This window comes from Chaetodon auriga, chromosome 18 (assembly GCF_051107435.1).
Source record: "Chaetodon auriga isolate fChaAug3 chromosome 18, fChaAug3.hap1, whole genome shotgun sequence".
NCBI lineage: Eukaryota > Metazoa > Chordata > Actinopteri > Chaetodontiformes > Chaetodontidae > Chaetodon > Chaetodon auriga.
The window spans coordinates 7,287,961-7,315,739 of NC_135091.1; the positions used below are offsets into that span (position 1 = coordinate 7,287,961).

At 43.2% G+C, this 27,779-nt stretch overlaps 1 protein-coding gene across 1 annotated transcript; it reads left to right on the plus strand.

Moving 5' to 3' along the window:
• Nucleotides 1-238: 238 nt before the first annotated feature.
• enpp1 (ectonucleotide pyrophosphatase/phosphodiesterase 1) lies at nucleotides 239-27,779 on the plus strand. Its single transcript, XM_076755617.1, has 23 exons — nucleotides 239-400; nucleotides 4,813-4,885; nucleotides 8,749-8,809; nucleotides 10,492-10,589; nucleotides 10,672-10,751; nucleotides 12,037-12,156; nucleotides 13,450-13,559; nucleotides 13,666-13,731; nucleotides 13,827-13,899; nucleotides 14,423-14,531; nucleotides 15,375-15,506; nucleotides 15,606-15,637; nucleotides 15,776-15,903; nucleotides 16,720-16,789; nucleotides 18,332-18,419; nucleotides 19,895-20,079; nucleotides 20,998-21,037; nucleotides 21,121-21,281; nucleotides 22,118-22,253; nucleotides 23,002-23,076; nucleotides 24,746-24,878; nucleotides 25,558-25,702; nucleotides 25,853-27,779. The coding sequence occupies exons 1-23, from the start codon at nucleotides 269-271 to the stop codon at nucleotides 26,003-26,005; spliced, it is 2,400 nt and encodes a 799-aa protein (XP_076611732.1). The 5' UTR covers nucleotides 239-268; the 3' UTR covers nucleotides 26,006-27,779.

Genomic DNA, 27,779 nt, shown 5'->3' on the forward strand with positions numbered 1-27,779 from the left:
TGAGATTTACTGGTGAACAGACTTCGCTGGTGAATGAAACTTGTGCCAGAGCAGCAGACTGTTTGAGGTTTGCCCCGCTCGCTTTAATCAGCAGATCAATCACACGCTGCTGCCTCGAGAACTCTTCGACGCCGAGAAACAAGGCGGTGCTACGCTGGAGCAGAGGGGTCACAGCCTCCTCACAGTATATCCTCCTCACCCTCCTCTATCCGCCTGCCACTCGGTCCCTCTTGGAAAACAGTGGCAGGAGTGAGCAGCGCTCAGCAGCATGGAGGTAACCAAAGGAGAGGACCGCTCGGCGGAACAGGCTGCGACTTTATTCGGGGCACCAGAGCTGGAGAGTCAGAGGAGAAACACTGAGCAGGCAAAGAAGAGGAATAACTGTAAAATCATAACTGGGGTACGTTCAAAAGAGCTCATACCTACCTGCACCTCTGTCTGACCACCTAACTCTTCTCTGGTTGTTTACTTTGGCACTTTTTGTTTTGTTTTGTTTTTTTAAAAAAGTGCTTTTAAACAAACAAATGCTGCACCTTTAACAATATGATCAATAACAAGTAAAATTCTACATTAGAGTGCATCTGTGTGGTAATCAATACTCCATATAGTCACCTAAATGTCATTTTTACCTTCTCTATCTTTATACGGTTTCATGGTGCTATTGTAAGACCTTCATCATGTGTCTATAAACTTAAAATGTGCCCATAAACTCTTTCAGATGCTGAGTTTATAGTGACCAGTAGAGCTGCAGCTGTTATTGGATAGCCAGCAAAGTAATAAGCAATTATTCTGGTAGTCCTTTCAGTCACTTTTCAGCAAAAGGAGTGAAAAAGTACCAAACTTTCTTTAGTTCCAGCTCTTCAGACTAGAAGAGTTCCAGCACTGTGATTAATCCACAGCTGTCAAACAGCCCAGACAGACCGATTGCTGCCAGTGTGAAAGTGGAAATAAAATGTTGTCGCTCCAGTGCAAAAAGCGAGAGACCAGAACCTGCAGTTGTTCATTTAAAGCAGGGCTCATTGTGATCTTAGAGAGTTTCAGCTGAGCGTCCAGTCAGAGAGGAAGGTTTTTACAGTTTTGCAGTAGATCGTATTTCAGAGCTGGGTGGTTGAGGGGTTGCAGGGGAGGGACACCAGTTTAGGTTTAGCCATGAATCATATAAAACATTGCACTCACAGTACGTTACACCCAAGGTGTAGTCCTCAAATAACTTGTTTTCTGCCACCAAATATCCCAAACCCCCAAAATATTCCATTTACTTTAACCAGGACCAAGAAAAAGCAACACATTTTGCATTTGAGACCTCTGAAGCATCAAATGTTTGCTGTTTTCGATTACAATGATAGTTCCCACTACATTTTATTTTTGACTGACTAATCAGTTAAAACACTGCAGCTGTATTTTGTTTTGACGTATTTGCAGAAAGTGAGACAGTCGGTCCATATTGTACATGTATATGACACTGGGAGGTGTTTGGAGAAACAGGAGTGATGATAAGCAAGATTTAATTGAAAGCAGTGTGGAGTTTATATAGTGGACGTATCTCCTTTTATGGGACAAGTAGTGCTGCTTTGGGATTTAAGTTGGCTGAAGATCATATTCTGTGCAGCTTTGAGGCCACAGAAGACGCCCAGCTGCCTTTCGCTCACTGCCTCTGTCTATGTTTTGACCTGGACGATGCTTGGACATCACAGAGGCTGTTTTGTTAGTATTCCCATAGAGTTTTATTCTTGTCACAGAGGAAGAGAGAGAACTTACGTGTGCTAAATACTGCTTTCGTGTGGCTGTGAGCAGGGTCATACCAGACCTCTACAGCTTAAGAGTAAAATACATTGAAATATTAGGCCACCTAAGACACCTTGACCAGCAACTCCAGTTTAAACCAGTGATTTCAGTTGCTGTCTGCTTGGCACTGGTTAAATACACATGTGGTAAAGTCTAGACAACAATATGCTCTGTCCTGTCATACATCAGCCACTGTACATCTGTTCATGATTCTGATATTTGTACGTGTTTCACTGCTGTGTTATTTAAGAAACCTGGGCTATTTATACTCAGCCATGCAGGTTACTTATTAGTTTTTCAGCCAAATAGTGACTTCAGGAAGGCCATTTTTCACGTGGGCTTTTAATCTTGACTCCACCAGCAGTCTAATCAGATCTTTTCCTTGTCGACAATAGAGACCAAACTGAAGTTAGTGGTGTGTTTCAGAGTCAGACGAGTAGGTTTCCACCAGACAGACAGTTTACTTTGACAACCCACAAAGACCACGTCTTTCCCAAGGAGCCCCCGTCCAGTCCAGGTCTCTCTCCTCCTCCCTGTCTCTCCTCACCTATAGCTGGAGAAAATAAGTGCACATACCCAGACACCACACACACACACACACACACACACACACACACACACACACAGCATATTTTCGTACCGTCTAGGAATTCTTGTGTATGTGAATCGCACTAAATGGATTACTTGTGGGTGATGTTTCCCACAATCCTGCACACAGCTACAGCTTATGGAGTGAATAAACTGAAGTTCCCCTCCTGGCATTGGATCAAACCCCTAAAAACTTCATCTCTGCTCATCAAAATTGCAAGTTTTTACATGAAAAAACACCCGTCATGCCTCAAGAAGGCTTAGATGTAACTACACATTAGCTTTCATTTAGTGTTAGAATCTATGAATATGCAGACATCTCCACCTCTGTCTCCACCCCCAAACAAACTGTTTGGAGTAACACAAGCCCAAACTCTTGTCGTCAACACCTCCAAACCAAATAAAACATCCCGTCGGCGTTTGACGTGTAACTTGGCAGGTTAACCTTAGCTAACATTAGCTAGCAGGCTGCAGATTTGTTTGGACTGTCAACAGATAAATCTCAAGAAAAATAAACTTACCAACATGTCGGCTTGTGCTTGCTGCGTCCATGAATAGATGGAACAGTGTCAGGCTTCAGTATAAATACTCTGGCAAAAGATTCCTGCAGGCTTCAGTTTGGCTCCGATTTTCAGATCCTCACCACATCTCCTTCTGCAACTTTTCAACCAAAAACAGAATTCGCCTCTGCCATTGATTTGAAAGTAGGGAAACTTGGCTTCTATCTAGCCTAGTGTTGATTTAGAGGTTTGTATGTGACTTACAATGAGGAAAAAAAACAGCAGCCACAACTCCTGTTACACTTTTTTTTTGAGTCAAATCTCTTTCTTAAGGACAGAGAAGATAAATGAGATTAAACTTTAGTCATTCTTGTGACTTCCTGTGATGCAATGAGATGAGATGAAAATGTTATGACCACTGAGACGAAATGGGGCTCTTGCGACAGAGAGAGGTCACAACAGAGAAAAGAAATATTGCAATATTCTTCGCTGAGTAAGTTAATAAGTGCTTGAATCATTGCTGAGGGTGTCGATGTCATGTGATGATTCAGCATTTAAACTTCCACTTCCAGCTGTGGCTCCCAGTCTAGCAGTAGGACTCCAGCAAGAGGTCCCAAGATAATCCGAGGGGTCACAAGATGGTTAAAGGGACAAAAGAAAAGGAAACACACTTCCTTAACACAAATCATGGACCACAGACCTTCATGGACATGTTGTAATTCTATCAAACTGGGACGGGGCGTCACAAGTGGGCATCTCCTCATTTCAAGCTAACTCCACACTAATTAAACAACCATGATCACGTCTACAGGCCTGCTCTGGGTGTTGCAGGGGCTTCAAAATAAGCAGCAATGATAAAACTGCTGAACACCCCTTTCTCTAAATAGGCTGATGCAGACTTCTTGGAAACGCCCCTCTAATTACAAACAGATAGGACAAACAGGCACACAAGGACACAAGGAGCAGCTTATCAAGAAGCAGCAAGGCCTTCGTCTGCCTTTGACTTTGCAATTACACAGGGCCAAGACCAACATTTGGACAGTTGGAGATGGTGTGCGGGGGACGGTGGAGATGATTGGATTACACTGGGCAGGGTTAAGGAAATAAATAACAGCCCACCTTCACTCAGAACTGCAACCCTGCATCCCATCTTGAATACAGTTTGAAGTCTCACCAAAAGAAACAAAGAAGATAATAAAGGAATGTATCAAAGCTTCACACAGTCACGCTAGCAGCTCTGCGAGCCGGTAAATGCTAACGCCAACGTGTGCACCATCTTAGTTAGCGTGTTAGCATTCTGACATTTGCCAATTACAGTTAAGCACAAGGTGTATCTTATTTCTAAGGTGTTTAAGATAACAGACATTTTGGCGTTTTGGCCTGCTGGTGGTGCTAGAGAAAAGTGAGGGGGGGGGGGTCACTAAGAGTAGAAGGATTTGTCCTCTGGGGACCATGAATGTCTGGACCAAAGCAGTGGGCTGAACAACAGACAGTACCAGCATTAGCATGGATAAAATTCTTTCTGTCGTGTCCTCGGTGTACAGCACACTTTGTGTCGTAGTGGCTGAAGCAGAGGTGTTTATGAACTGGAAATGTCCTGATTTATGGCTTCTCTGAACGGGGCCAGAAGTGTGTTACAGTGTGTTCATATTATGGTTACAAGGCATGTAGCGGACACTCGAGTATGTGTAGAGCCAGTAGGCCAAAGCCATTTTCACCGCAGCATCATTCAAAATACCATGTTTTCACTTAAGTTTGAAGATAGTTGTTAACGGCTGTCAGGTAAAAAGCTGCGGCAGGCAGTGTTGATCATCATTCATCTGTGAGTTTTACCTCGTTTCTTAAACACCTTCATCGCATGCCTGTTGACAGCTGCTTGTGATTTATGAATTGTTATCTAGTTTAACAAACACCCTGACGTTTGCGCTCTGGTTTCCAGGTTCTGCTGCTGTGCTTACTGGTGGTCATCCTGGCTGTGGTGCTCGCTCTGAGAAAGAGCAGTGATGGCAACGGTAGGCACTGATGACAGTTCGCTCACATGTTTTCACACCTTGTATGTACCCAACACTGCAGTCACCAGCTGTAGGAGGAGGGATTTCAGTGACGGTACAGTTAGGCTGCACTTTAAAGGTAATCTGTGGAACATAAAACAACATTTTCTTTATATCGAGGATGCTTGTTACTGCCATTTAAAGTTGTAATGTGCCAGCAAATGGCAGGAAGGAGAAGGCTGCAAGCTAGCCAACATGGATATGAACAATTAAGGTTTCAACTTTAACGAATGTTCCATGAGCCAAGAAATGCATCCAACACAGTTTTACGCCACGAGGGCTTTTGTCGACCAATGGCAGGCTTATACCATCAGCCTACTTCCTGTGAGTCAGACCACACTAAAAGTAAAGAGAACTTTTGTTTATTTAGAGAAAAAAACTGCACATGACACCTTTTTTAAGTTTAAAGTGAATGAGTTAGTGTTGATTCAAGTCTGTATCTATAGAATTTGAGAATTTCTGAACTGTGGTGTTATAAAACAAATACATTTTGGCGGACAGCTGAGCGCACTACTAACCTCCATCCTGCTCGCTCTGATCAGTATGAAGAGGCTGAAAACAATTTTCACTGGGCTAATCTTATTTTCCTGAAGATAAGACACAGTAATACCCCAGGAAATGTGAAAAAAAGCTTTAAAAGATGCAATAATTCTGTCAAATTAAGATAGTGAATGAAGATACTTTGACTGCAGCAGAGAGAAAATCAGCCAGAAATAACCATCTCCAGTTTAAAGCACTTATTCATTAAATGCTGGTGAAATACAGACCACAAGTTGTCAGTGGGCAGAGGAATGACTCCCTGCTAACGTCCCCCTATAGATCCCTCAGAAACTCTAAACTGCCAGTATTTCGAGCAGCGGTGAAGGAGGGTCAAGTTACCGAGCAGCCAGAGAAAGAGAGACACAGACTGAGTGTTCACTCCTGCATACGACTTGTTCACAGGATATGTTTCTCTCGGGGTGGTGCGATCAGGCTTTTTTAGCCCGCCGTTGCAAAACGCGTCGTAAACACACATTTAAGCGAGACAGGAATGTTCACCCGGGGCTGGCGTGCTCTGTGCAGCCATAGATTCCCGCTGGTTAGACGTGGGCACTGGCGTCCGCATGCTCTTTGTTGCAAACCGCCGAGCCAAAACACCCCTCTTCCATTTTAGGGGGCAGCGGTGGTGGCTGTGGGCAGCTGTCCCCAGCCTGGGCGGGGTGCGCTCTCTGCTGTGGCATTTCCCTTTAACTTACGCTTCCTACCCAGCTAACATGAAAGCCATATGGGGAGAATAAATTTTGCCTGACTTATATTTTGTTTTTCACATCTATGCAGCTTTGTTGGAACCTCTGCGTCGGTCATAAGGCAGCTTTTTTTTGGTAAGGCCTTTGGAAGCGGATGAAAAGAAATAAAAATAACCCAGGGCTTCTTCCTAGAGGTTGACAGTATGTAGTATAAAATGCTGAGAGCGGGTTTTCCCGTGAATTACAGACCACAGCAACTTGTCTCCTGAGACGGAGCATCCCCGTGCTCGGTCCAAACCGCACCGCTGGCCTCGAGAGGCGGTGAGGAGGGGCTTTCTCACCCACATGCTAAGACTCCCTCTGTCATGTGTCCAGTCAGCAGCAGGCTTGACAGATACGCTGGGAAGGCAGCTGCTGGAGAGGTGGCCCGAGGTTTCCTGGTTAGACTCACCTTTTCCGTGGGAATGTCCTCGAGCAGGAGTTTGTTCCCAAACAGAGAAAATACACGGCGTCTTATGTTTTGTGTTGTGTTACAGTGCTTGACAAATACTCGAGGATTTACTTTCAAATCACACTTTGTTGCAACACCAAAATGAGACACACTCATCTCCTTCTGCTCATATAAGTGTGAGTTCCTCTATTTTCGCTCCCCTAAAACTCATCATCATCTGTGTACATGAAACTTTTTTCTGATTGCAGGTGTGTTGGATAGTGTGCGGGAGTCTTGTGTTTTGTTGTGTCAGTGGTTTTCTACGCACCTACAGGTGTGCAGAAGCTTTGTTCCTCTGAGGTTTCGAGAGGAAGTAAAATCCTTGAAATTTGATCGCATAGTGAGTATCAGTATATGATGGGTGACGTTAGCTCTGTTACCTTCATGAAGCTGTTCAAGAGATGTCATCAATTCTTTATCTTTTTCATGTTTTATTGAAACACAAAAGAGACTTTTTTTTACCGTATAAATACTCCAAAAATTTAAATGCGTTTAGCACTTACTGTGCGTTTAGTGTATTTTTATTTCACTGTGCAGTGAGCAATAAAAAAAAAAATGAAAAATGGATCTCGTGATGAAGTGTGAAGTGGAAACAGTGACTCGTGGTAAGGATCCAGCAGAGATTTATCACCCCACTCTTCACTTCTTCTTCAGTGTCTTTAAGCTTAATTTGGATTTACTGCCTTTTTCACTCGCGCAGCTCTCATCACCATCATTTCCAGGCACAACAGGCAGCTGCTTTCCAAAAAACAGCTCTGACAAATCCGCTGTTCACTACCTGCTCAGCAGCGAAGAGCAGAGAGCAGCGAGAGAACAAGGTGTTTCCCTCAGGAGCTGCTGGAGAAGTAGAGTAAATATTATCACTCCACTTCTAAAGTGTTCATCAAAATGTATATCAGTTTTGTTTTTATTGCCCCAAAAGTTTCCAAAAAAATGAATTAATGCAGGTTTAAAAAGTGTCACTGAATTTCACTTACATTGTCTCATCTGAAGTAAATTAAGTATGTCTGAGGTATCTCTGATGTTCCAAATGTGAGATGGTCACACCTATTTACCGCAAGAAAAGCAGTGTTTCTTCCCTCCCTGTTTTGTTTCCATGAGAACAGAATCCACATGGTTTCTATTGCATGTGAACACATCCTGTCCGTCACAGAGTCTGGCTTTAAAACGTGATGGTGGAGTTTTTTTGTCTCTGTCCGTGGCGTCTGTCTGCGCGTCTGTCTGCGCTGTTATCCATTTGTGCCTTTACGCAACATATTCATGTGGTTCACAGAGTTGTGCTCTCTTCTAGTTCCAAAAAGCAGTGGAAAGACTTCGCTGGCCTGACGGCACAGGAAAACTCCGGCCTCCTTCCATCTGAAGTCATCTCATGAATATGTGGATGACAAAATCACATTTCTGCACTTTCACTTCCTGCTGGATGCCAGTGAAATGACTCTGAAAACAATCCCTACAAGATTTCCTGACAGAGTTCAAACAGCGTTTGTCGACGCTCTGTTTCAGTCTTTTCTTAGTTTGGTTCAGCCGAATTCTCTCGTCCCTTTCGGAGCGTGACCTCAGTGAGGTCTCTTACATTGACCTCACTGAGTGTGCCAGCAGCTGTCATGAATAAAAAGCAGAACACTGGCTAACTGCAGCCCTGGTTTGTGCCTCTCACACAAACTGCTAGCTGCTTGGCGTTAGCAAGCCTGACATCCACCTGAGGAAAAACAGAGTCTTACATGGATGAGAATTATTTGTCCGCAGCGGCAGTGAACACAACACATGCCATTGATGAACCGTAACATTAACAGCAATAAACAGCTTGACTGCAGTGAACTCATGGCTCGTTAGCTCTGACTGAGCCCTGCATTGCTGTCCATGCTGATTGGTGGACAGTCTGCGTCCCCTGACCCTCCACAGGGACAATCTGAGGGTGACTTTGGAACCAAGTTTTCAGGGGCTTTAAACGTTTCACAGCACAGTTCGAACACTGTCTCCCAAAATAAGTCTGAGTCATGTGATTTTCATTGATGTCAGTCTTGTCTGTTACGGTCACATTAGCTCAGATGCACTGTATGCAACTGGAAATCTGCCTTTTATCACTGACAACTCTTCTTTTCCATCAGGAGGGGCTCTCTGGCTGCAGCAGGCCGATGAAGAGATTCAGCAACCGCAGTGTCCATCCGGGTAATACAGCGCTCTTCTTCTGCTGTTGTAACGTGAGAGCTGATGTTGCTTTAACTGAAAGTAATACCTCATATCTCCGCTGGCGTAGCTTTCTCCTCTTTGTATGGTATTTTTCAGCATGTTTTGGCACTGAGAACGAATCTGTATCGCCCACAGTTATCCTGTTGAGTTGAGCCCATTGTTCCCAGTAGGCGGGTCGTACTGGACGTTGAACTGTGACTGCAGAGAAAAGCCTTTTCTTTCACTGTCTGTTCATCTTTTTTTAGAAATGTGTAAATAACCCAAACAGATGACTCTTGTTTTTTACCACTGTGGTGGAAAAAAAGTGACTCTTACTATGGAAACCAGGCTAATGACTAATCAGGCATGTGTTGATGAGTGATGTGTGTGTGTGTGTGTGTGTGTGTGTGTGTGTGTGTGTGTGTGTGTGTGTGTGTGTGTGCTTCTGCTTTGGTAAGGGAGTAACCCCAGACAGACTCATTAGACTATGGAAAAGAAAACCCGTGGCTCCAACTGAAGCTATTTTTGGCTTGAAAACATCTTTAAACAAATGAATGTTGTCTGTGTGTTTTTATATCAAAGTCGCTCGTTCGTTCGGGTTTGTTTGTATCGTTTTTGTTGGAAAACCTCACTTTCATTTTAATGTGCGGTTTGGTCTTTACACGCTAACAAGAAACTCCTCTAGAAAATGCTGATTGCAAGCTTTTTTTTTGACTCGTTAATTTTTTAAACTGCAGATTATTTCGCGTGGATCAAAGTGTCATGTGAGTGGTAAATGAAACAGGAAGCTGAAGGAAAGGCAAGTGGAAAAAGGAAGCGGCCTTCCAGTTTCCTGATTAGAACTTGGATCCGTTCAGTGAAATTTAGTTTTTCTGATCTCATAAAACAGCATTTTCTAACTGATGTTCTATTATTTACTTATTTATTCATTAATCTTAATTTGTAAGTTGGATTTCATCAGATTTGGAGAATGAACTGATCCGACTTTGGTAGTCAAAGGTCAAAGGTCACTGTGTAGACACATAACTCGAGAGTTCATACACTGATTAAGATTCAAGATTGATCATAATGTTCTGTAAGCTGAATCAATGACGAGCTCGTTGGTCCTCTGTCCTCCTCTGTAAAAATAGTCTCCATGTGAAGACAGTACGCTTCTCACTGGAAACTATATTTAAGTACGGACAGACGTGGATGTAAACCACGGTGTGACTGGCTGATGGAGGCATCTGACAGCAAGCCTGTAATTCTAGTTAAGTTATGTATTAATTGTTTTCTTAATGAACTCCTTTTCAGTTTAGCCAACGTATTGATGGATGTCTACTTGTAATTATGAGCATGAGGCAGTAACCTGCAGTGATGAAACGAATGTTGTGCTCCCACTGACATGCGAGAGGACAGAACACTGAGCTCTCTTAGTCTTTGATTTGTCGCCAGCAGAGTCACATTTCTCCTCCTGTTCTCCACCTCCACTGTGTTCTTGTGGTCTGTAATTTGACTATTTCTCCTCTTGCCTGTTTAGTCAAAGAGCTGCTTTGTGTTCTCTCCACACCGGCCTACTGTGCAACACTGCTGCTGCCAAAGATATCTATGTCTGCTGCTGAGTAATTATTCCAGTTTCCATTCACAAACCCTCCTCGGGATCCGCTGAAAGCATCATACTTCCTCTCTCTCCTCCCGCCCAGTTTTTCCAGGCCTCCTCTCATCCTGGTGTCGCTGGACGGGTTCAGGTCGGAGTACCTGAAAGATCACGGCAGCCGCCTTCCTGTCATCAACAAGCTACGTGAGTCGCCAACACTGTGGACTCCGCAGCTCCTCATGGTTTGCTGTGCGTCCTGGTGTGACCGAACATTTCTGTGTTGCAGGAAATGCCGGAACATCTACTCCATACATGAGGCCTGTCTATCCCACAAAGACCTTCCCCAACCACTACAGCATCGTGACTGTAAGTGTTTTCTGGTCAAGGCTTGATTTATTGGACACAGTCGGTCAAACTGTTTTTCTGACTTGTTTTGTTAGTGGTGGAAGAAGAGCTCATAGTGTTTCGAAGTACCAGTACAGCAATGAAAAAAACAACATTAACGTCCCGCATTTAAAATCCTACTTAGGTAAAAGTCTTTTCAGCAAATTTCACGCACACATTTTCATTAAAGTAACTCTTCAGTTTAATACTATTAATAACGTGCAAAGGTCAAAATGTGTTATTTAAACCAAAATTATAATGCAATAATACCACACACTGCAGCTTTAAGTACCAAAAAGTACCTGTTCAGCAGAAAAAACGGCCCCTTTGAGTGACATATGTGACATATTGTATTATATATGTTACATTACTGGATTTATATGTGTAGTTTATACTGATGCAGGGATGCATAAGTAGCATTTCACTGTAGTAGCTGTTTGAGATGGACTAGTTTTAACTACTTTATGTATAATTAAGCAGTTTTGTCCAGAGGTTCCCAACTTCAGACCCCCTTTAAAGACAGACAGTAGATGATTAATGGGAGAGGAAAGAAGAAAAGACAAAGTCCTGCTACAAAACTTCATTTTTCAGACGACGATCTAATCTTTTGTGAAATCTTGGATAATTTTATCTCTTTGGGCAACTGTATAAATGAAACCACCTGAGAAGTTTAGAGAGGACTCTTTGTATATATATTTTTTCGTAATATCCTATAATCTTTGCGTTTGAGTTTTAGAGCCATGGGAGCCGAGCAGTTAAACGAAACCATCTGAGACGTTTAGCTCACAAAAAAATGTAAAACCTGCAATATTTCCCTATAAAATGTAGAGAACTAGAAGCATGAAGTTGCATAAAACTCAAACACTCAAATAAAATGCAAATACCTCAAAATTCCACTTAAGTAGAGCACTTGAGCAGATATACTTACTTCTTTACCACCGCTGATGTTAATGTAGCACAGTTCAACAGTGAACTTCTATCTGATTCGGGGCTTTTCCCTGTAATTTCCCTGTTGAGTCAGGGTCTTGTATTGTTGAGGGCAAATGGCTTACATGTGCTGAGAGGAGAGGAACGGCAGCAGAGCTGGGGGGCTTACAGAGCAGATTTCACCTCTCGGTTGAAACCAGACCCTGCAATTAGAGTAAACTGCTGCGGTTTCCAGTAATATTTAGGTTAGAAAGTCGAGAGAGAGACGAGGTAATCGCTTTAAATCCCTGCAGCCGCACTATCAAAACAACTCACTTGGATTGTGTGTTTTATCTTAAAGGGTCTTTATCCTGAGTCTCATGGGATTGTGGACAACAAGATGTACGATGTGACCCGGAACGCTTTCTTCAGCCTGAAAACCGACGAGAAATTCAACGCAAAATGGTACCAGGGAGAGCCCGTAAGTGAATCTGCGCGGCTGTGATGCTGTGTGCAAAGGTGCAAATTCACCGTTCAGTAAATAAACAACAATATAAACACGTTCGGACCACTTGGGGAGCCGCACCTTCGTAACATCTCCATCAGACGGCCTGATGCCGTGGAAAACCTGACGGCAGCCACACAAGGCACTTGTCCTGTGTGAGAATATGAAGCATTGTGCTCGGATCATGCTGTAATTTGCTGTCTGCGAATGGCACGAGACACTTGTTTTTTTTGACGGCGGTGAGCTTCATTGCTGAGAATCAGCTCTCCCCGTAATGAGCTTCTTGATATAATTATGGATTCTGCTCCTGCTAAATGACAGCTTGTGAGGGCAGCGAGTTGTGCTTGTTTAGACGCTTTGTGGTTCCCATTTTAACTGGGATGCCTCTTAAATCTCATTCCTCAAGTGTGTGACAGGCTGCTCTTGAAAATACGTCGCCCAGCGGCAGTATGACTTTCCAGGAGGGAAGGAGAAACCGATGAGCGATGACCGCCTTGAATGCATTCTTTCGTAATGAATCAATACAACTAAGAGCATCTGCCAAACCAGGCTTACAAGCCCGCTGCATGGATAAGACAGACTGCAGATCAGTCTAATATTTATTGATTCAGCATTAAAAACATGCAGTTATATTCCTCTCAGTCTTGACTGGGCAGTGACGGATTACACTTTTATCCTAATGGACTAAACGCTGCTGCTGTGATGTACTGAGATCAGTGAATTAGGTATTACTGTATTACATTTTAATGTGTCTGAATTAATCATGAACCTAAATGACACTCTCAACTCCTCTCTTCTTCTGTTTTCTACTCTCCTCTCATTTCCCTTCCTTTTCCTTTTCCCTTATTTCCTTTCCTTTTCCTCTTCTTTTGTCTCCTTTTCTCTCTTGTCTTATCTTTCTTCCTCCTATCTCCTTTCCTCTCCTTTCCTTTCCTTTTCTTTCTTTTTTACTCACTCCTTTCCTTTCCTTTCCCTTTCCCCTCATCTCTTTTCCTTTTCTTTCTTCTGGCCTCATTTCCTCTCCGCTCCTCTCTTCTCTTTTCTGTTGTTTTCCTTTACTTTTCCACTCATTTCCTTTCCTTTCCTATCTGTTTGTTTCCTCTTCTCTTCCTTTGTCACCTTTTCTCTCCTCTTCCACCTTTCTTTTCCTTTCTTCTATCCACTATTTCTGTTTCCTACCTCTTCTTTTGTTTTCTTTCCTCTCCTCTCCTTTCCTCTCCTCTCCTCTCCTGTCCTCTCCTTTCCTCTCCTTTCCTCTCCTCCCCTCAGATCTGGCTCACTGCCATTCGCCACAAACTGAAAACAGGAACCTTCTTCTGGCCTGGCTCAGATGTAGCCATCAATGGCACCTTCCCGGACTTATACAAGGTGTATGACAAGTAAGAGTCACGCCATTATGTTCGATACACTCTCATGACGAATGTGGCACAATGTAGTGGTGTATTGATGTATTCATAGTTAACATGGTGCCTTCTTGGTGCACAGGAGCACGACTTTTGAGACGCGAGTGTCGACGCTGCTTGAATGGCTCAGTTTGCCTCAGGGAAAAAGGTATCATGTGTTCTATGTAAGCAATTATGTTGTGAGTCGCCATCAAAAAGCAGTGAACATTACACTCACACTAACTGTTTCCTGTGTGATTTTAGACCTGACTTCTACACTTTGTACCTGGATGAACCCGACTCAGCCGGACATTATTATGGGCCAGGGAGCAGCCAGGTCAGTCCTTCGCTAATTGTTAACCTGCACTCATGAGGTGGTTGTTGAACTTCAGACTACACAGAACAAAAAAAAAAAAAGTTCATTCAGGAGCGAGGATGGAGCGAGGTTCACCGCTTCGTGAACACATGATTGTATAAAGGATGTTACTACATGAGCTCAGGAGCACTTTGAATAGCTATCAGCTATGAACAATTAAATGTGTCATTTTACTTATGTGTTAAGATCCATAATGATTGATAGTTCAAACACTGTGTTAAAAAATCTGTTATCGAACGTTTCATCTGGTCAGCGTCGAAGGAATTGTTGATTTTTGTTAATAATATTCACGCAGCTTCTTGCCTCCGTTCCCAATGCAAACCCTGTTTAATGAACCGTGCTGACAGAGACACTTTAGCTCAGTGTATTTGCTAATTATTAGTTTGCTGAAGCGAGTTCTTCTTCAGGTGTTTCTCTGAACACGGCTCTCCTGCACAGCGACATGTTACCTCTGTTAAAGCTTTAAATGCTGTTGTGCCTTCAGGTCGTTCAGGCTTTGGAAAACGTGGACAGAATTTTGGGCTTGCTGATGGACGGCCTGACACAGAGAGACCTGCTTCACTGTGTCAACGTGATCGTCATATCAGACCACGGTGAGACAGCCACACAGCTGGGACACGGTTTACAAAGTGGAATTTTACAGAAAAAATGTGACCAAAACCCTCAAAAAGAAGCAAATTTGTTAAACTGTACAAAGAGGAAGAGATCGACACTTTGTCACTGACGGATTTTCTTTCTGTCTCTTTCATTTTAAACTGAATTTGCTTACAAACAAACTTGGTGCATCCTTCCTAAATCCCTGTGGTTTCACAGTAGTAGGCTGTAGCATCATGTTCGAACCTGTGTGCCTGACGGGGGACTTTAGAGGCTTAGTGTCAAATGTTTGACTTGGTTGAGTCACTGCACCTGTTGCAGGAGGAAACTACAAGTTACACGCCAGAGAGAAATCTGGTGAAGAGTGGGTCTGCCATGGAGTGACTAAGCTGGGAAAAAACTATTCAGAGTGGTGTGTTCGGAGGATATATGATGGGAAGCATCTCTGGGCATCTGGAGACCATGTGTTTAGTCTTGTAATTAAATATATTAAAGATCAATGAGTGAAGGCGATTCCCAGCTTTCCTCATCACAGTCGTCATTTCCAAGAGAATATATGAATTGTCACGTACTGGGCTGGATATTAGCCCGTCCTCTGTGTTCACGTGTCACACCCAAAACCATGTCAACAAATGTTACGCTATAAATACAAACCTACAGATGTGCTGTAACTTTAACAGACTGTAAGTCAGCGCTCACATTTCACAGGTAGGTTAGATTTCTTGAGTAACGGCGGACAAACTTTGCGGTTTTCATGCTCTCATGGCCACATTTGTAAAGTCTGTAAACACAAATGTTCACCATTTATGAAGCCATGCTGATATTTTCTCTTTTTTTAACAGGAATGGAGGTGGCTTCATGTGAAAAGGCGGCGTTTGTGTCAAACTACCAGGACAACACAGATGACTTTTCTGTCATCCAAGGCCCGGCCGCTCGCATCAGACCCAGTCGCCTCCCAGAGAACTACTTTTCCTGTGAGTTCCTGTCGATAACACCCGGCTTCCTCTTTCCCAGCTTTGCAGCATCACTCCTCTTTGTCCGTGGCTGACCTTGTCCTGTGTTTCTCTCCTCAGTCGACTATGAGGGCCTGATGAAGAACCTGTCGGTATGCGAAGTATTCCAAACGTGTCTCTTGTATTGATAAGAAGAATGAAGAAATTATCTGCTTGCTTGGCTTCACGTCAAACAATCTCATTCTGTCTGTGCTGCGTGTTGATTCTCCTCTTCTGTGTCTGTTCTGAAGTGCAGGACCTCTGACCAGCCAATGAGGCCATACCTCAAAGAAAACCTCCCCAAAAGGCTCCACTTTGCTAACAACAAACGCATAGAGAGAGGACACCTGTACATGAAGCAGGGCTTTCAGGCTGCGCTGTAAGTCAGTCTCTGAGTTTTCACTGTGTTAAGAGTGGAGGAAAGAAGCGGCATTGAGCAGCAAGTGAAAAAAGTACTACTGTATTGATTGGATACTTAATAGTGTACTACACGACCTGCACATTCAATTTAAGGTAATCTCAAAATTAAAGGACACAATATAAACGAGAGACTGTATTCCCAGTGACGTTTGGCCTGCTAAGAGGCTAAAATGCTGTTAAATGTTGTCTTTTTATTGCTGTTTTAATGGGCCAGATGTCTTCCCGTGTTGAAAACAGCTGCATTTCACATATGAAAGAACAAACTTGAAGCAGCATTTTACAGTATAAAGATTCGATTTTGCTCGAGTGTTTTCACGAAGTCGTTTGTGAAGCACAGGAGGTGTGGTGGAAGAGGATGTGAATATGTGATGATTAAAAAAAAAAGCGAGACTCTGGCCACACAGAAGTTGAAGCATTTACAGTAATTAGTGTTTGCAATCATTTATAATGAATAAAGCATGGTATGCTGGAGAGGAGTAGTACAACTCCTTTGATGGAGAGCAACCATGTAATCATGGAAAATTGTTTCAGGCTGAAGAATTCAATCACTCCACTCGTATGGAGCTGCAGAGTGATGCGACTCGCTCTTTGGGCTCTATAGAATTAAACTTGAAACTGAGCCAGCTTTGGATGAACTGTTCCTTCCAAATAAGATGGAAACACATAATCAATAACTGTCAGCGTTGTGTGATTGCGGCTTCCTCCCTCCATTCCTCTCTGTCTTTGGGTTGATTTTAACCTCCTCTGACGAAATGTTTCTATTCTGTCTTGACAGTAACCGCCGGGAGCTGAAGTACTGCACCGGTGGATTCCACGGCTCAGATAACCTCTTCACCAACATGCAGGTCAGAGGACGGAAAGTGTTTGTTTGTCCGCCACAGTTTTCTGATAAGATTGAAAAAAACAGGAAGTTATTTACAGTGTGACAAAGCTCAGCAGGCATTGGCTTTGGACTGATGTCACTCTCGTCCTTGAGATGACAAACCGGTCATACTGCGCCGAACTCATGCTTGATTTAGTGTCTGCTGTGCCCTGTTAAAGTGCTGTGGCGTCACAAGGCCTGATAACTCCAACATTTGGCCACAATTTGTTCTCACGGCTAAAAACAGCTCAGATGTGAAGGAAACTTCAAACAGCAGAATCACCAGAAGCTGTCTTCAGTCTGCTGTGGAGGCCGACAACTGCAGGATAAAGTCGTTTATTAGCTTTTAGCAATGTGCTCTCACCCAAAAACACTCAGGAAAAGGAATCATACAATCTAACTAAGACTCACGTTATCAACATGATCTGCACAACATAAAATTCAACCTCCACAGTTTTGTCACCTGTTGACAAAAATCCGGACATGCGTCAGAGCCGATGGAGGCTTAACATTCTTTCTTCAGCCTCCATGTTTTAGAACCACAGCAGCAGTTGAAGGTGCGGCTCGATACTGGAGAAACTTTGTTTTATTTAGAGGATGTTTGCTGAGCACCTGAACAGGCTTCGTACCACTACACTGGCTCACATCAGGGGCGGCAGCAGTTCTCCACAGCCGGCCGTGAGGTTCGGTCTGCTCGGGGTTAAAGGGTTTGCTCAAAGGTTAAATTCAAATAAGAGCGTCGTGCAGGATATCAGTGCATCAAGATGCAGATCAGTGTTCATGCAGCATGCGTGAAGGCTTAAACTGCTGTTCAGGAAATGCGTAAAAAAAAAAAAAAAATATCTCGTGTTTATTTCCGTGACTGTAAAATGACTAAAACCGTGAAGCGCTAAAACTCTACTCGAATACAGTAATTACACGTGTTGTGAGAGCTCGCTCTCCACCTACACATCCTTTGGACCGAGTTTGTTTTCGTCTGCCACCTTCATGTTAGCCGTCACAATACGTCTGTGTTTGTTTTCCAGACGTGGTTTACACTGGAATTTAACTTGGTATAATTAGCCTACAAGGTTGCTGAAAAAAAAAAAAAAAAAACAGGCCTGTGAGTCAAGAGAAGTAAAGTTTTCTACAAATGGCCTTCAGCAGGAAAAGAGGGCAGAATGTGCTGGAAATAGACTGTTTACTCACCTGCAAATATCTCCAAATCTAACCCAACCAACCGCTTTCCTAGAAATCCCTAATTTACACCTCAGGTCATGAGCAGTCGTTTTAGTGCATTTCAAATATTTACGTGTCCTAATGATGGCATCGAGTGTTTGACATCTTATTATTGGCAGAAGAAGTTTGAATAAAGGTCTGTGGTTTTAATAGTTCACTGCACGCTCTTGTTTGTATCCAGGAATGTCTCCAAATACATAAATGAATGTCAGTCTGTGGCTGTAAACTGGTTTAAAGTGACATGACAGCGAGCACCAAAGATTGGTTGACTGATTCCAGCCTGTGAATGTGTATCTACTCTGTCCAGGCGATCTTCATTGGCTACGGTCCAGGATTCAAAGATAACACTGTTGTGCCTCCGTTTGAAAACATTGAGCTGTACAACCTCATGTGTGGTAAGTGGTGCTCTCCTCTGTGCTGCCGCTGGAACTGCTGCTTTTTCTTTCACTATTTAAAGGAATATTTCAGCATTTCGGGAGATGAGCTTGCTGACTTTCATAGATGAGAAGGACCACTCTCATGTGGTCTGCAAAGAAACAGTTCTGCGCATATCGACTGTATCATACATGGTGGACGCAGCCATCATGAGGTCACCCATTGGTTTGTGGACTACCATTTTGAAGCCTTTAGTTTGCCGTTATGACCGTCGCTGTGCCTCCATTCTGATTGGATACCCTGGTTTATCATCTATGTTACTCTAAATGGGGCCATGGTTTACAAAATGTTGTACTGAAGAAGACTTGAAACTAGTGATCAAGACCATAAATTCATTAGGAAACTGTTCATTGAGGTTGACTCATTTTATAAGCTTACATACAATCTGACTTCTATCTGCAACCAGTGGAGCCATTAGAAAGAATACAGGTTTAACTCACTTCTGCACTGGCTTCACTTTTCAGACCCTGAAGCTCCGTCCACTGTTTATTGTACAGTCTGTGCCTCACATAGCCCCTTTGTACACCTGTTTACACACCAAACAAGTGTGAGTGATGATTAGTGAGCTTTAGGAGGTGTTGGTGGGCAGACTTTCGTACCTTTGGCCATGCTAGCTGTTCCCCTGTTTTCAGTCTTTTTGCTTTTAAATGTTAAATACTGTGATATTGTTGTGAGTAAGCTTATCACCAAATCACGTCCACAGGTGTCTCTTATGCTGCTGTTCACAACGCCTCTATTGACATTTAGGCCCAGATTGCTCAGCAGCTTAATTGTAAAAGATAACAGTGAACACAGTTCAGAGGAGGAAACAGGTGCACTTCTCCTGCGTTTAATTTCAGCTTGTTGCCTGAAACAGAACCACAGGAAATAAAAGGCAGCCACATCAACCAGATTACATTAAAAAAAAAAAAAAAAAGAGCAACCAACACAAGTAATCAGATGAACACACACGTCGTAGAAAAGTCCCCAGTTTAAGCCGTTCATGTAATCCAAAGCATTTGGAAGTGAGAACAAAGAGAAACGCTAAGTATGGAGAGCATGAACCACTTCATCTGCTCACAGACAGCAGTGAGTGCCGCTACTCATTTTCTCCTGGCTGGTAGCAAAGGAAAGGATTTGAAGGAACCTAATATGAAGGTGAAGTAGTCTGTGTCCACTTTAAATATAGCAGATTGAAACCTGTGTGATCCCTCATTATGCTTGCCCCAGCTGCAACACTGTAGTCCTTGTGTCTGCACTGTGTGATTACCCCAGTGAGTAAGATGTTATTATAACTGTCAGCGATGATGGCCAAATTCACAAAATAAAGGTTGTTAGAAACCAGAATTTTATTCTCAAATCAAATGTGCTGACATGCTGTGTGATGTTCACTGTGTGTGATACAAATTCACTCTTCTCTGGAGTGCTCAAATGTTTTTCTTTCCTCCTCCTCCAGATCTCCTCGGGATTCGACCCGCTCCGAACAACGGGACTCACGGCAGCCTGAACCACCTTCTGAAGAGTCCCGTACACCTGCCCGTTCACCCGGCGCAGCTCTCGCATGACACCCCCTGTGAGGCCAGTGGCCCCGTCCCCGCCGACGATCTGCAGTGCTCGTGTAGATCCCAAACCAAAGCAGTGGTAGGTGCTGATAGGTTGCTGAGGTAATGTATTTGTTTTTAGCCGTGCCAGCAGTGTGACTCAAGTGATTGCAGTGTCTGTCTGTCAGTCCGGCTCGGTTCAGTGGGCGGATTCAAAGATCTAGACCCAGACAAGGTTGGTCCACCACTTTGGTCTGGACTGAAATAGTTCAACAATTTCATGCCCACATTCATGTTCCCAGAGGATGAATCCCCTGACTTTTCATCTGTCTCCACCATGAGGTTGATGTTTTTGGCTTTTAGTGAAATGGCTCCACAGCTCTTTGGTGGATTGCCATGGTCATTGCCATCCTACTCACTCTGCTGATCCGGTGACTTTTATTCCACTGCTTCCAGCAAGGCAAAGTGTTCATTAGTCCAGTGTAAATATCTCAAGACATTTATGGTTCCCAGACTTTTGCTTTAGCATCTCAACAGCTTTTGAATGGGTTGCCATATAATTTGCTGAAAACGTTCAACTTCCTTTGAGGATGACCTTGAAAAATGTTGGTGATCCTTTAACTTTTCACCTACTTCCATCATAACACAAAATCTAATTCAGTTAATGACCAAAAACCCGCAAAGCTAAGGACATTCCCATCAGCCTCAGCTGTGCTTTGTGTTTAGCACCGATTACCAAATGTTAGCGTGCTAACATGCTACACAAAGATGGCGAACTTTCTCAACATCAGCATGTGAGCATTGTCATTTTGAGTATGTTAGCATGTTGATGTTAGCATTTAGCTCGAAGCCCCCCCTGTGACGAGGTGCCGCCTCACAGCCTGCTCAGAACGCTGTGCACTCTTAGTTTTGTTGCATATCCAGCTGAGCGTGTTGAGCTAAGCTGCTTGACAGTTAGCCATTTTCTGATGCAGATGATTAGTGGAATAATGGAATACAAGTGTGAATTTCCTTTCAGGAGACAGACCTCAACGGACGACTCATGGCAACTAATTCCAGTGAGTATCGTTTCATTTTTCTTTGCACGTTTAATGTTTTTTTAGACCAAAGCTTGTGTGACATTTCTACATTTCCCCTCCAGGTGTCAAAGACAGGTTGCGTCGCCTCCATCATCCCTTCGGCACCCCTCGAGTCGTCCAACCAGACGCCACCTTTTGTCTTCTCCACCACTCCAGCTACCTCAACGGGTACAGCAAAGACCGCCTGATGCCCCTGTGGGTGTCGTACACTGTCCAGCCTCTGGTGAGTCCGTTTGGAGCTGTCTTTTATCTCTAAACATAGCCTGTACAGTGGAGTTGTCCCGGCTATATTTCTTCTGTGGTTAGGGTTTGGCAGGCGATTGTAAGATGCTGTTTAGTATCTGAATCCCTTCTCTACACAGCTGTTACTCATCTTCTCTGCTCATGTTGGCTCAAACAGTTCTTGTCTTTCTCATTATGTGGTTGAGTTTAGTGTAAATCATGACCTCAGGCAGAGTGCTGCATTCCCCAGAGAGTTTACACTGTTGTGCTATACTGTCTGAATGATGGAGCAAGTGAGGATGTATTTATTCAGGCTTCATCCAAATACATTACAAGCTAAACATGCTTTGGTCTGTACTCTGTGTTCATTCTGGTGTGAATGAATTGTGGTTTGGATTTTTTTTTTTAATCTGTATCATAGCAGAACATACAGTGTTATGATCAACCCACACAAAACTTCAATTTCACAGCTTGTCAAAGTTAACAGCTATATCTAAAGCAAGCTTCAAGCTAGCTTGTTCGCTAGAAAATCAATTAACCAATGAAAAGCTGAGATACTGATTGAGTTAATAGTTTTTGGCAGGCAGTTATTTGGAAATTACTAATTAAAAATTTTAAAGTTATATTCAAAACTCTATTTTGAAAATCTGTAGTTTTCTTTAATGACAGTGCAGGAGAGTGAGATAAGATGATTGTTTTAAGGGAGCTCTGCAAACGGAAACAGTGCAGCGCCCTCGCTGACCCACACACGCAAAACCAAGCCAGCGATCTTACACAACGCTCAGAGTCCTGGCCCGGAGTCCACGCTGTCCACCGCTGACTGATCCTCTCTCTCAGACCAGAGTCCAGCCCCTGAGCCCGGACTTGGAGGCGTGTGTTCGTGCGGACGTCCGCATCCCACCGGCCGCCAGCCAGCTGTGTCTGCGCTACAGAGACGACCCCGCTCTGTCCTACGGCCTGCTGCATCCCCCCAGTGAGTGTGTGTGTTAGTGAGTGTGTATGTATGCGGTGGAGGCGGTCACAACAGGCCGTCCCCAGCCGGGTGTTGAATTCAAGTTGACGTGTTTCGGAGCCACATTCTCATGTTAAAATGCACAGGTGCTCGCGGGGAGCGTGTCCCCTCCCCCCTCAACGAGACGCTGTGGAGTGACTGTATTTTTAATGTAATTCAGGTTTCAGGTAGTCCCACAAAAGGAAGCGACAGACTGAAAGAGTGAAGTAACAACTCCACAGCAGGAGGAAGTTGGACTCACCAAAATTAGATGTTTTATTTTTGTCATGATCCCACACTGTGATTTGTGCAGTTTGATGACTTTAGAGCTGCAATGATCAGTTGATTATTGAATCACCATTAATCATTTGAGTGTTTTTTTTAACTTGAAATGCCAAATATGTGTTTGTTCAACGTCTCTAATGCAGATTTTCTTTGTTTTATATCATTGTGAATTGACTATTTTGGGGTTTGGGGCTGTTGGTTGGATAAAAGAACACATTTGGTGACATATTTTGTCATATTTTCCTAAGATTTTTAGACAAAATGATTAGTAAAAAGAATGAGTGGCAGATTAATCAGTGTTATTTGCAGCCATAAATGCTCCTTTTTGTTTAACTCCTCCAAGATTAGTTTCAGCCAGTCAGTTTTAATCAGACTTTTTACAACATGCAGTTTGCAAATTGCAAACACATTCAATCATTCCTCACGTCTCCTTTTCTCTCTATAGATCTGGATGCCAACGGACTCGAGACAGACTCTCTAATCACAAGCAACATGGCACCAATGTTCCCCATGTTTAAAAGTGAGTCAGGCCTGCAAATATTTATTGGTTTCTGGTTTTCTAGCTGCACCCGTAGACAGAACTGAGGAGAGATGTCAGGAGGGTTAATTTGCTGACTGAAGGCGCTTCTGAGCTGAACAATTTATTTAGTGTACTGAAGAGATGCTACATCCAAACAAGACATTATGTCACGTTATGTTAAATCGTTCCACACTCAGGTTTTCCGAGCGCAGCCACTGTGGTTCGCCAGTTCTCTTCGGCCATTTTTATTCAGTATTCTACTTTTCAAAGCTGATTTTCTGAAAACAGGCTATGCTTTTGGTTCTTAAATATACATGATAGGAGAACAAAGATCCAACCGCTGTGATTATACGGGTATGGTAGACTTTAATTTAGCTAAGTTCTTTTGTAAAGCACAATTAAAGGTTTAGTCAGAGGATCTTTTCCAGACTTAATCCTGCCGCCATCCTACTGCAGTTACTACATGTCTTCACAATAAGATTCACTTTAAAGGTGGTTTGGTTTGTAATGACTGATTCACCAGACGGTCCTGACAGACGCAGTGGATGATCAAAGTCGTACGTGAATTGGAATGGAATAAATGTTCGTTCACTCCCTTCATTTTTTGTTCCTGTGCTCATACAGAGGAGTTGCTTAATTCTGTTGTAAATCCCATGATGCATTACGTACGAACCTGCACTCGCAGCATTACGCGGCATTACACAATCATGTGTGAGAGCATGTGGGTGTATGACTTGGTGAGTTATTGCTGTGGTCTGCTGGGCTTTTGTTGAAACTTGTTGATTGTGTCGGGAGCTTAATGTATTGAAAAGTTGATTGTTTCAGGCAACACCGCGCTGGCTGGGCTTCCTTTTGGACCACCCATACTGTAAATGGAGACTCTCACTCTACTATGTGGTCCCACTGGGAGAAAAACCCCCTTTGAAACACTGCTGCTTGTGTGTGCTGGGAGCCTCCAAACTAACCGGCTGACAGATGCTGCCCCCTGGTGGCACATCACCACTGTACACTGTGTGAGCCTCTGAGAGAGGAGGCAGGAAGTGCATGAAGATTACTGAAAATCACAATACAAACATGTCAGATAACAAACAATATTCCACTTGTATTACAGTTCAATCACCAGATAAATAACACTTGGAAACTTTTTTGAACATTTGCTTACAAATCACTTAAAATAACAGAATAGTACATTTTGGGGAAGGACTCCCACTCCCATGTTTGTATGTTAAACTTCCTCTGCAGGTACTGATTAAACCCCTAAAACCTAATCTCTGCTCCTTAAAATGACACTTTTACCAAAACATTCCCATCATGCCTCACATTGGCTTATAGGTAACTCTGTACCTTACAGTGTGTTACTCAGTGAGTTTTAGTGGTCTGTCAGGAAGATTTTGTACCTTCAGACGGAGCCAGGCTAGCTGTTTCCCCCTGTTTCCAGTCTTTGTGCTAAGCTAAGCTAGCCATCTCCTGGCTGTAGCTTCACATGGACAGACATGAGAGCTGTGTCTCATCCTACCCTCAGAAACAGGGTGAATACATTTATCTCCCATAAAGTCAAATGATTCCTTCCAGGTTTAACTTGTCATCACTGCCTCCTTCCTACAGACCACGTCATCAGTTGTAATGTATTGTTGGAGAACTGAGAGGTTTTTGTGTCTGTTCCCTGCAGGTGTTTGGACTCATGTCCACGATGTGCTGCTTCCAAAATATTCACAACAGCTGAACGGAGTCAACGTCATGAGCGGGCCGATATTCGACAGAGACTTTGATGGAAGCGTCGATGCGCTCAAAGCGAACTCAGGGTAACTCAGCGACACACACTCCAGACAGTCGATCAGGGCTGCACTCAACAGCGATTTACATGATCAGTTAATCTGCCTGTTATTTTCCAAAGTATATCAGAGAAAGTGAAAAAATGCCTTTTAATATCTCCTCTGGCATATTGAGATGACTTGATTTGTCCAAATTTATGACCAAAACCCCAAAATATTCAGTTTACTGTCATATATGGTGGAGAAAAGCTGCAAATCCTCACATTTGAGGATGGTGAGTTTTTGGCATTTTTTGCTTGTAAAGCACATTATATTTAAATTTGCACACCCCCACTGACTGTTTTCACACTCCTGTGAACCTTAAAATGTATTTTCTCAGTCAGCTTCTTATTGGGGATGATGAGTTTCTACATGAACACACTGTAGTTTTTGTTTTTCTCTGGGTTTTTCTCAACTTGTTGAGCTTCTATTAATATGCGTCTTGGGTCAAATGATCACAAGTGGACAGCTGTCAGTAGAGGTGTGAATACACCCAAGACATATGGAGGATGCGTTGAGATCTGATCTCACAGACCACATTCGGAGGTGGTCCGGGACTCGTATGGCCACATTTAGTTGTTTTTTTCTGCACAGATCATGAGTGACAAGTGAGAGCTTTCTAGAAAGGAGGCAGCCGTTTGTTAACCCCTGTGATCCCGTCCTTCTGCAGGAACGAGGCGCCCATCCCGACACATTTCTTCATGATCCTGACCAGCTGTGAGAACTCGACCCTCAGCCCCGTTAACTGCAAAGGTCCCCTGCAGGCCAGGTCCTTCGTCCTGCCCCACAGACCTGACTTCTCAGAGACCTGTGCTGTGAGTAACACCACCGACTCCTCTCCTACTCCTTTCATCACGTCAGCCTGCCTCTGTGGAAACCTGCTGACAGATGCCACAGTGGAAAACATGACCACGGCTCAGAGTTTTAAACAGAAACGTTTTCATTCGCTCTCTATTTTTCTTCAGGACGGCTCGGACTTGACTTGGGTGGAGGATTGGCTGCAGTTTCACAAGGCGCGAGTCCGAGACGTCGAGCTCCTGGCCGGACTCAGCTTCTACCACGACAGGTTATCGGTGGAGGAGACGCTACAGCTCAAGACGCTGCTACAGACTGCTTAAAATCAGAGACGTTATCGAATGAAGCTTTAATGTCCAAAGGAAGCCATACTGGTCTGCACAACAGGCCTCTGTCCACGTGGACCCAGTTAACTGACTATCAGTGGGCGTAACAGGCGCCTCACTAATAAAAGTTTCCTGTGGTCAAACCAAATTAATCCCAGTTCCATCCAGGTTTTAGTGATAAGTCTGATTCCCAGTTTATTTTTTACTAATGATTCAATGTGTGAAAGGCTTATATAGATATATATATATATTTGTTTTGGATCAAGTTTTTATAAATGATTTTATAGAGAAGAGTCAGAGGGCATTTTTCCTAATGAGGCTCCGGATCTCTGAACCAAAGATGCCGTCACATCTGCTGAGTGGCTCCAAAGCATTTCCTGAGATGGGCAAGTTTGGCAGGAACAAAATAAAAGGGAAAAGAAACATTTATTGATGGAAGGAGAATCTTATTTATACTGCAATTGTTTTTATTGGCCGGGCGCTTCAAGAAACACATAATCTGGAAACAGTCTGCTGCCACACATCTGGAGAGCTGGCTGCAGCAGCCGGAAAAACACCCAACAACAGGCGGACGGAAAGTTTCATCTGCCAGATGTTCTCACTGTATGTTCATGGTTTTTATTTTTGTATTTTAACTACACAGCACCAATGTTGTTTTAAGTATTTTGTAAATTTTTGTTTTGGTTAATGAGGTAATTATTCATTTCTTGTGTGTGTGTGTGTGTGTGTGTGTGTGTGTGTGTGTGTGTGTGTGTGCAAATGTATTTGCACTGTAAGCATGGATGGATTATGAGACAGACACACAGACTGAGGGTGACAACGCAGGCAAAATGAGCACAAACAACGTAGCTTGTGTGTGTGTGTGTGTGTCTTTGTGTTCATTGTGCATGTTTTTATGATCGTTTTGCGACTCTTTATAGTCATTTTTCATCCAGTTGTGCTTGTCTTTGAACTTCTTTCGCACCTCCTTGCATCTCTCGACACGCTCGTTTCTAATTCTTTTGTGTCTCTTTGTGGTTTGATTTTTGCGTCTTTGTGGTTGTATTGTGTATCGTGTCTTTTACATCTGTCTATGGTCATTGTGCATCTCTGTAGTTGTTTCATGTATCACTGTAGACCTTTTGTCTCTTTGTAGTCATTTTGCATCTTTGTCCATCACTTTGCATCTGTCATGTTTGTCATCTTGTGTCATTTTGTTTCTGTCTTTGATGTAATTTCCTGTCTGCTTGTGGTCATTTTGTGTCTCTTTGTTGTCATTTTGTGTCTCTTTGTGGTCGTTTCTTGTCTAGCTGTAGTCATTTTGTGTCTTTGTTGTAATTTTGTCTATTTGTGGTTATTTTGTGTCTCTTTGTTATCATCTTGTGCTATTTGTGGTCCATTTGTGTCTCTTTGTAGCCATTTTGTTTCTCCCTGTCGTCATTTTGTGCCTCTTTGTAGCTGTTTTGCGTCTGTTTGTAGTCATTTTGCGTCTCTTTCAGTGACATCATACGGGTGGATCTGAACTCTGTGCTGTTGCTGTTGTGCGTGCTGGAGATGAAAATGACCTGTTCAGCAATCCATCCATGACTCTTTGTGTAAATGTGTGTGTGTGTGTGTGTGTGTGTGTGTGTGTGTGTGTGTGTGTGTGTTTCTGTTCAGTGTTTTTATCTTTGCTCTTCACAGCGACTGTCTGAACGTTGAGGCCATTTGTTGGAAAACAAGAAAAGTTCAGTACAGATTTATCCATTTCCATTATGTGTTGTGACTTTTTTTCAGTTTTGTCAGAAATGAC

Coding starts and splice junctions, on each gene's coding strand:
- enpp1 (XM_076755617.1), top strand. CDS start 269: ATGGAGGTAACCAAAGGAGAGGACCGCTCGGCGGAACAGGCTGCGACT. Junction 10,590..10,671: donor TCCTGTCATCAACAAGCTAC/GTGAGTCGCCAA, acceptor TCTGTGTTGCAG/GAAATGCCGGAACATCTACT. Junction 15,638..15,775: donor GCCTGATGAAGAACCTGTCG/GTATGCGAAGTA, acceptor TCTGTTCTGAAG/TGCAGGACCTCTGACCAGCC.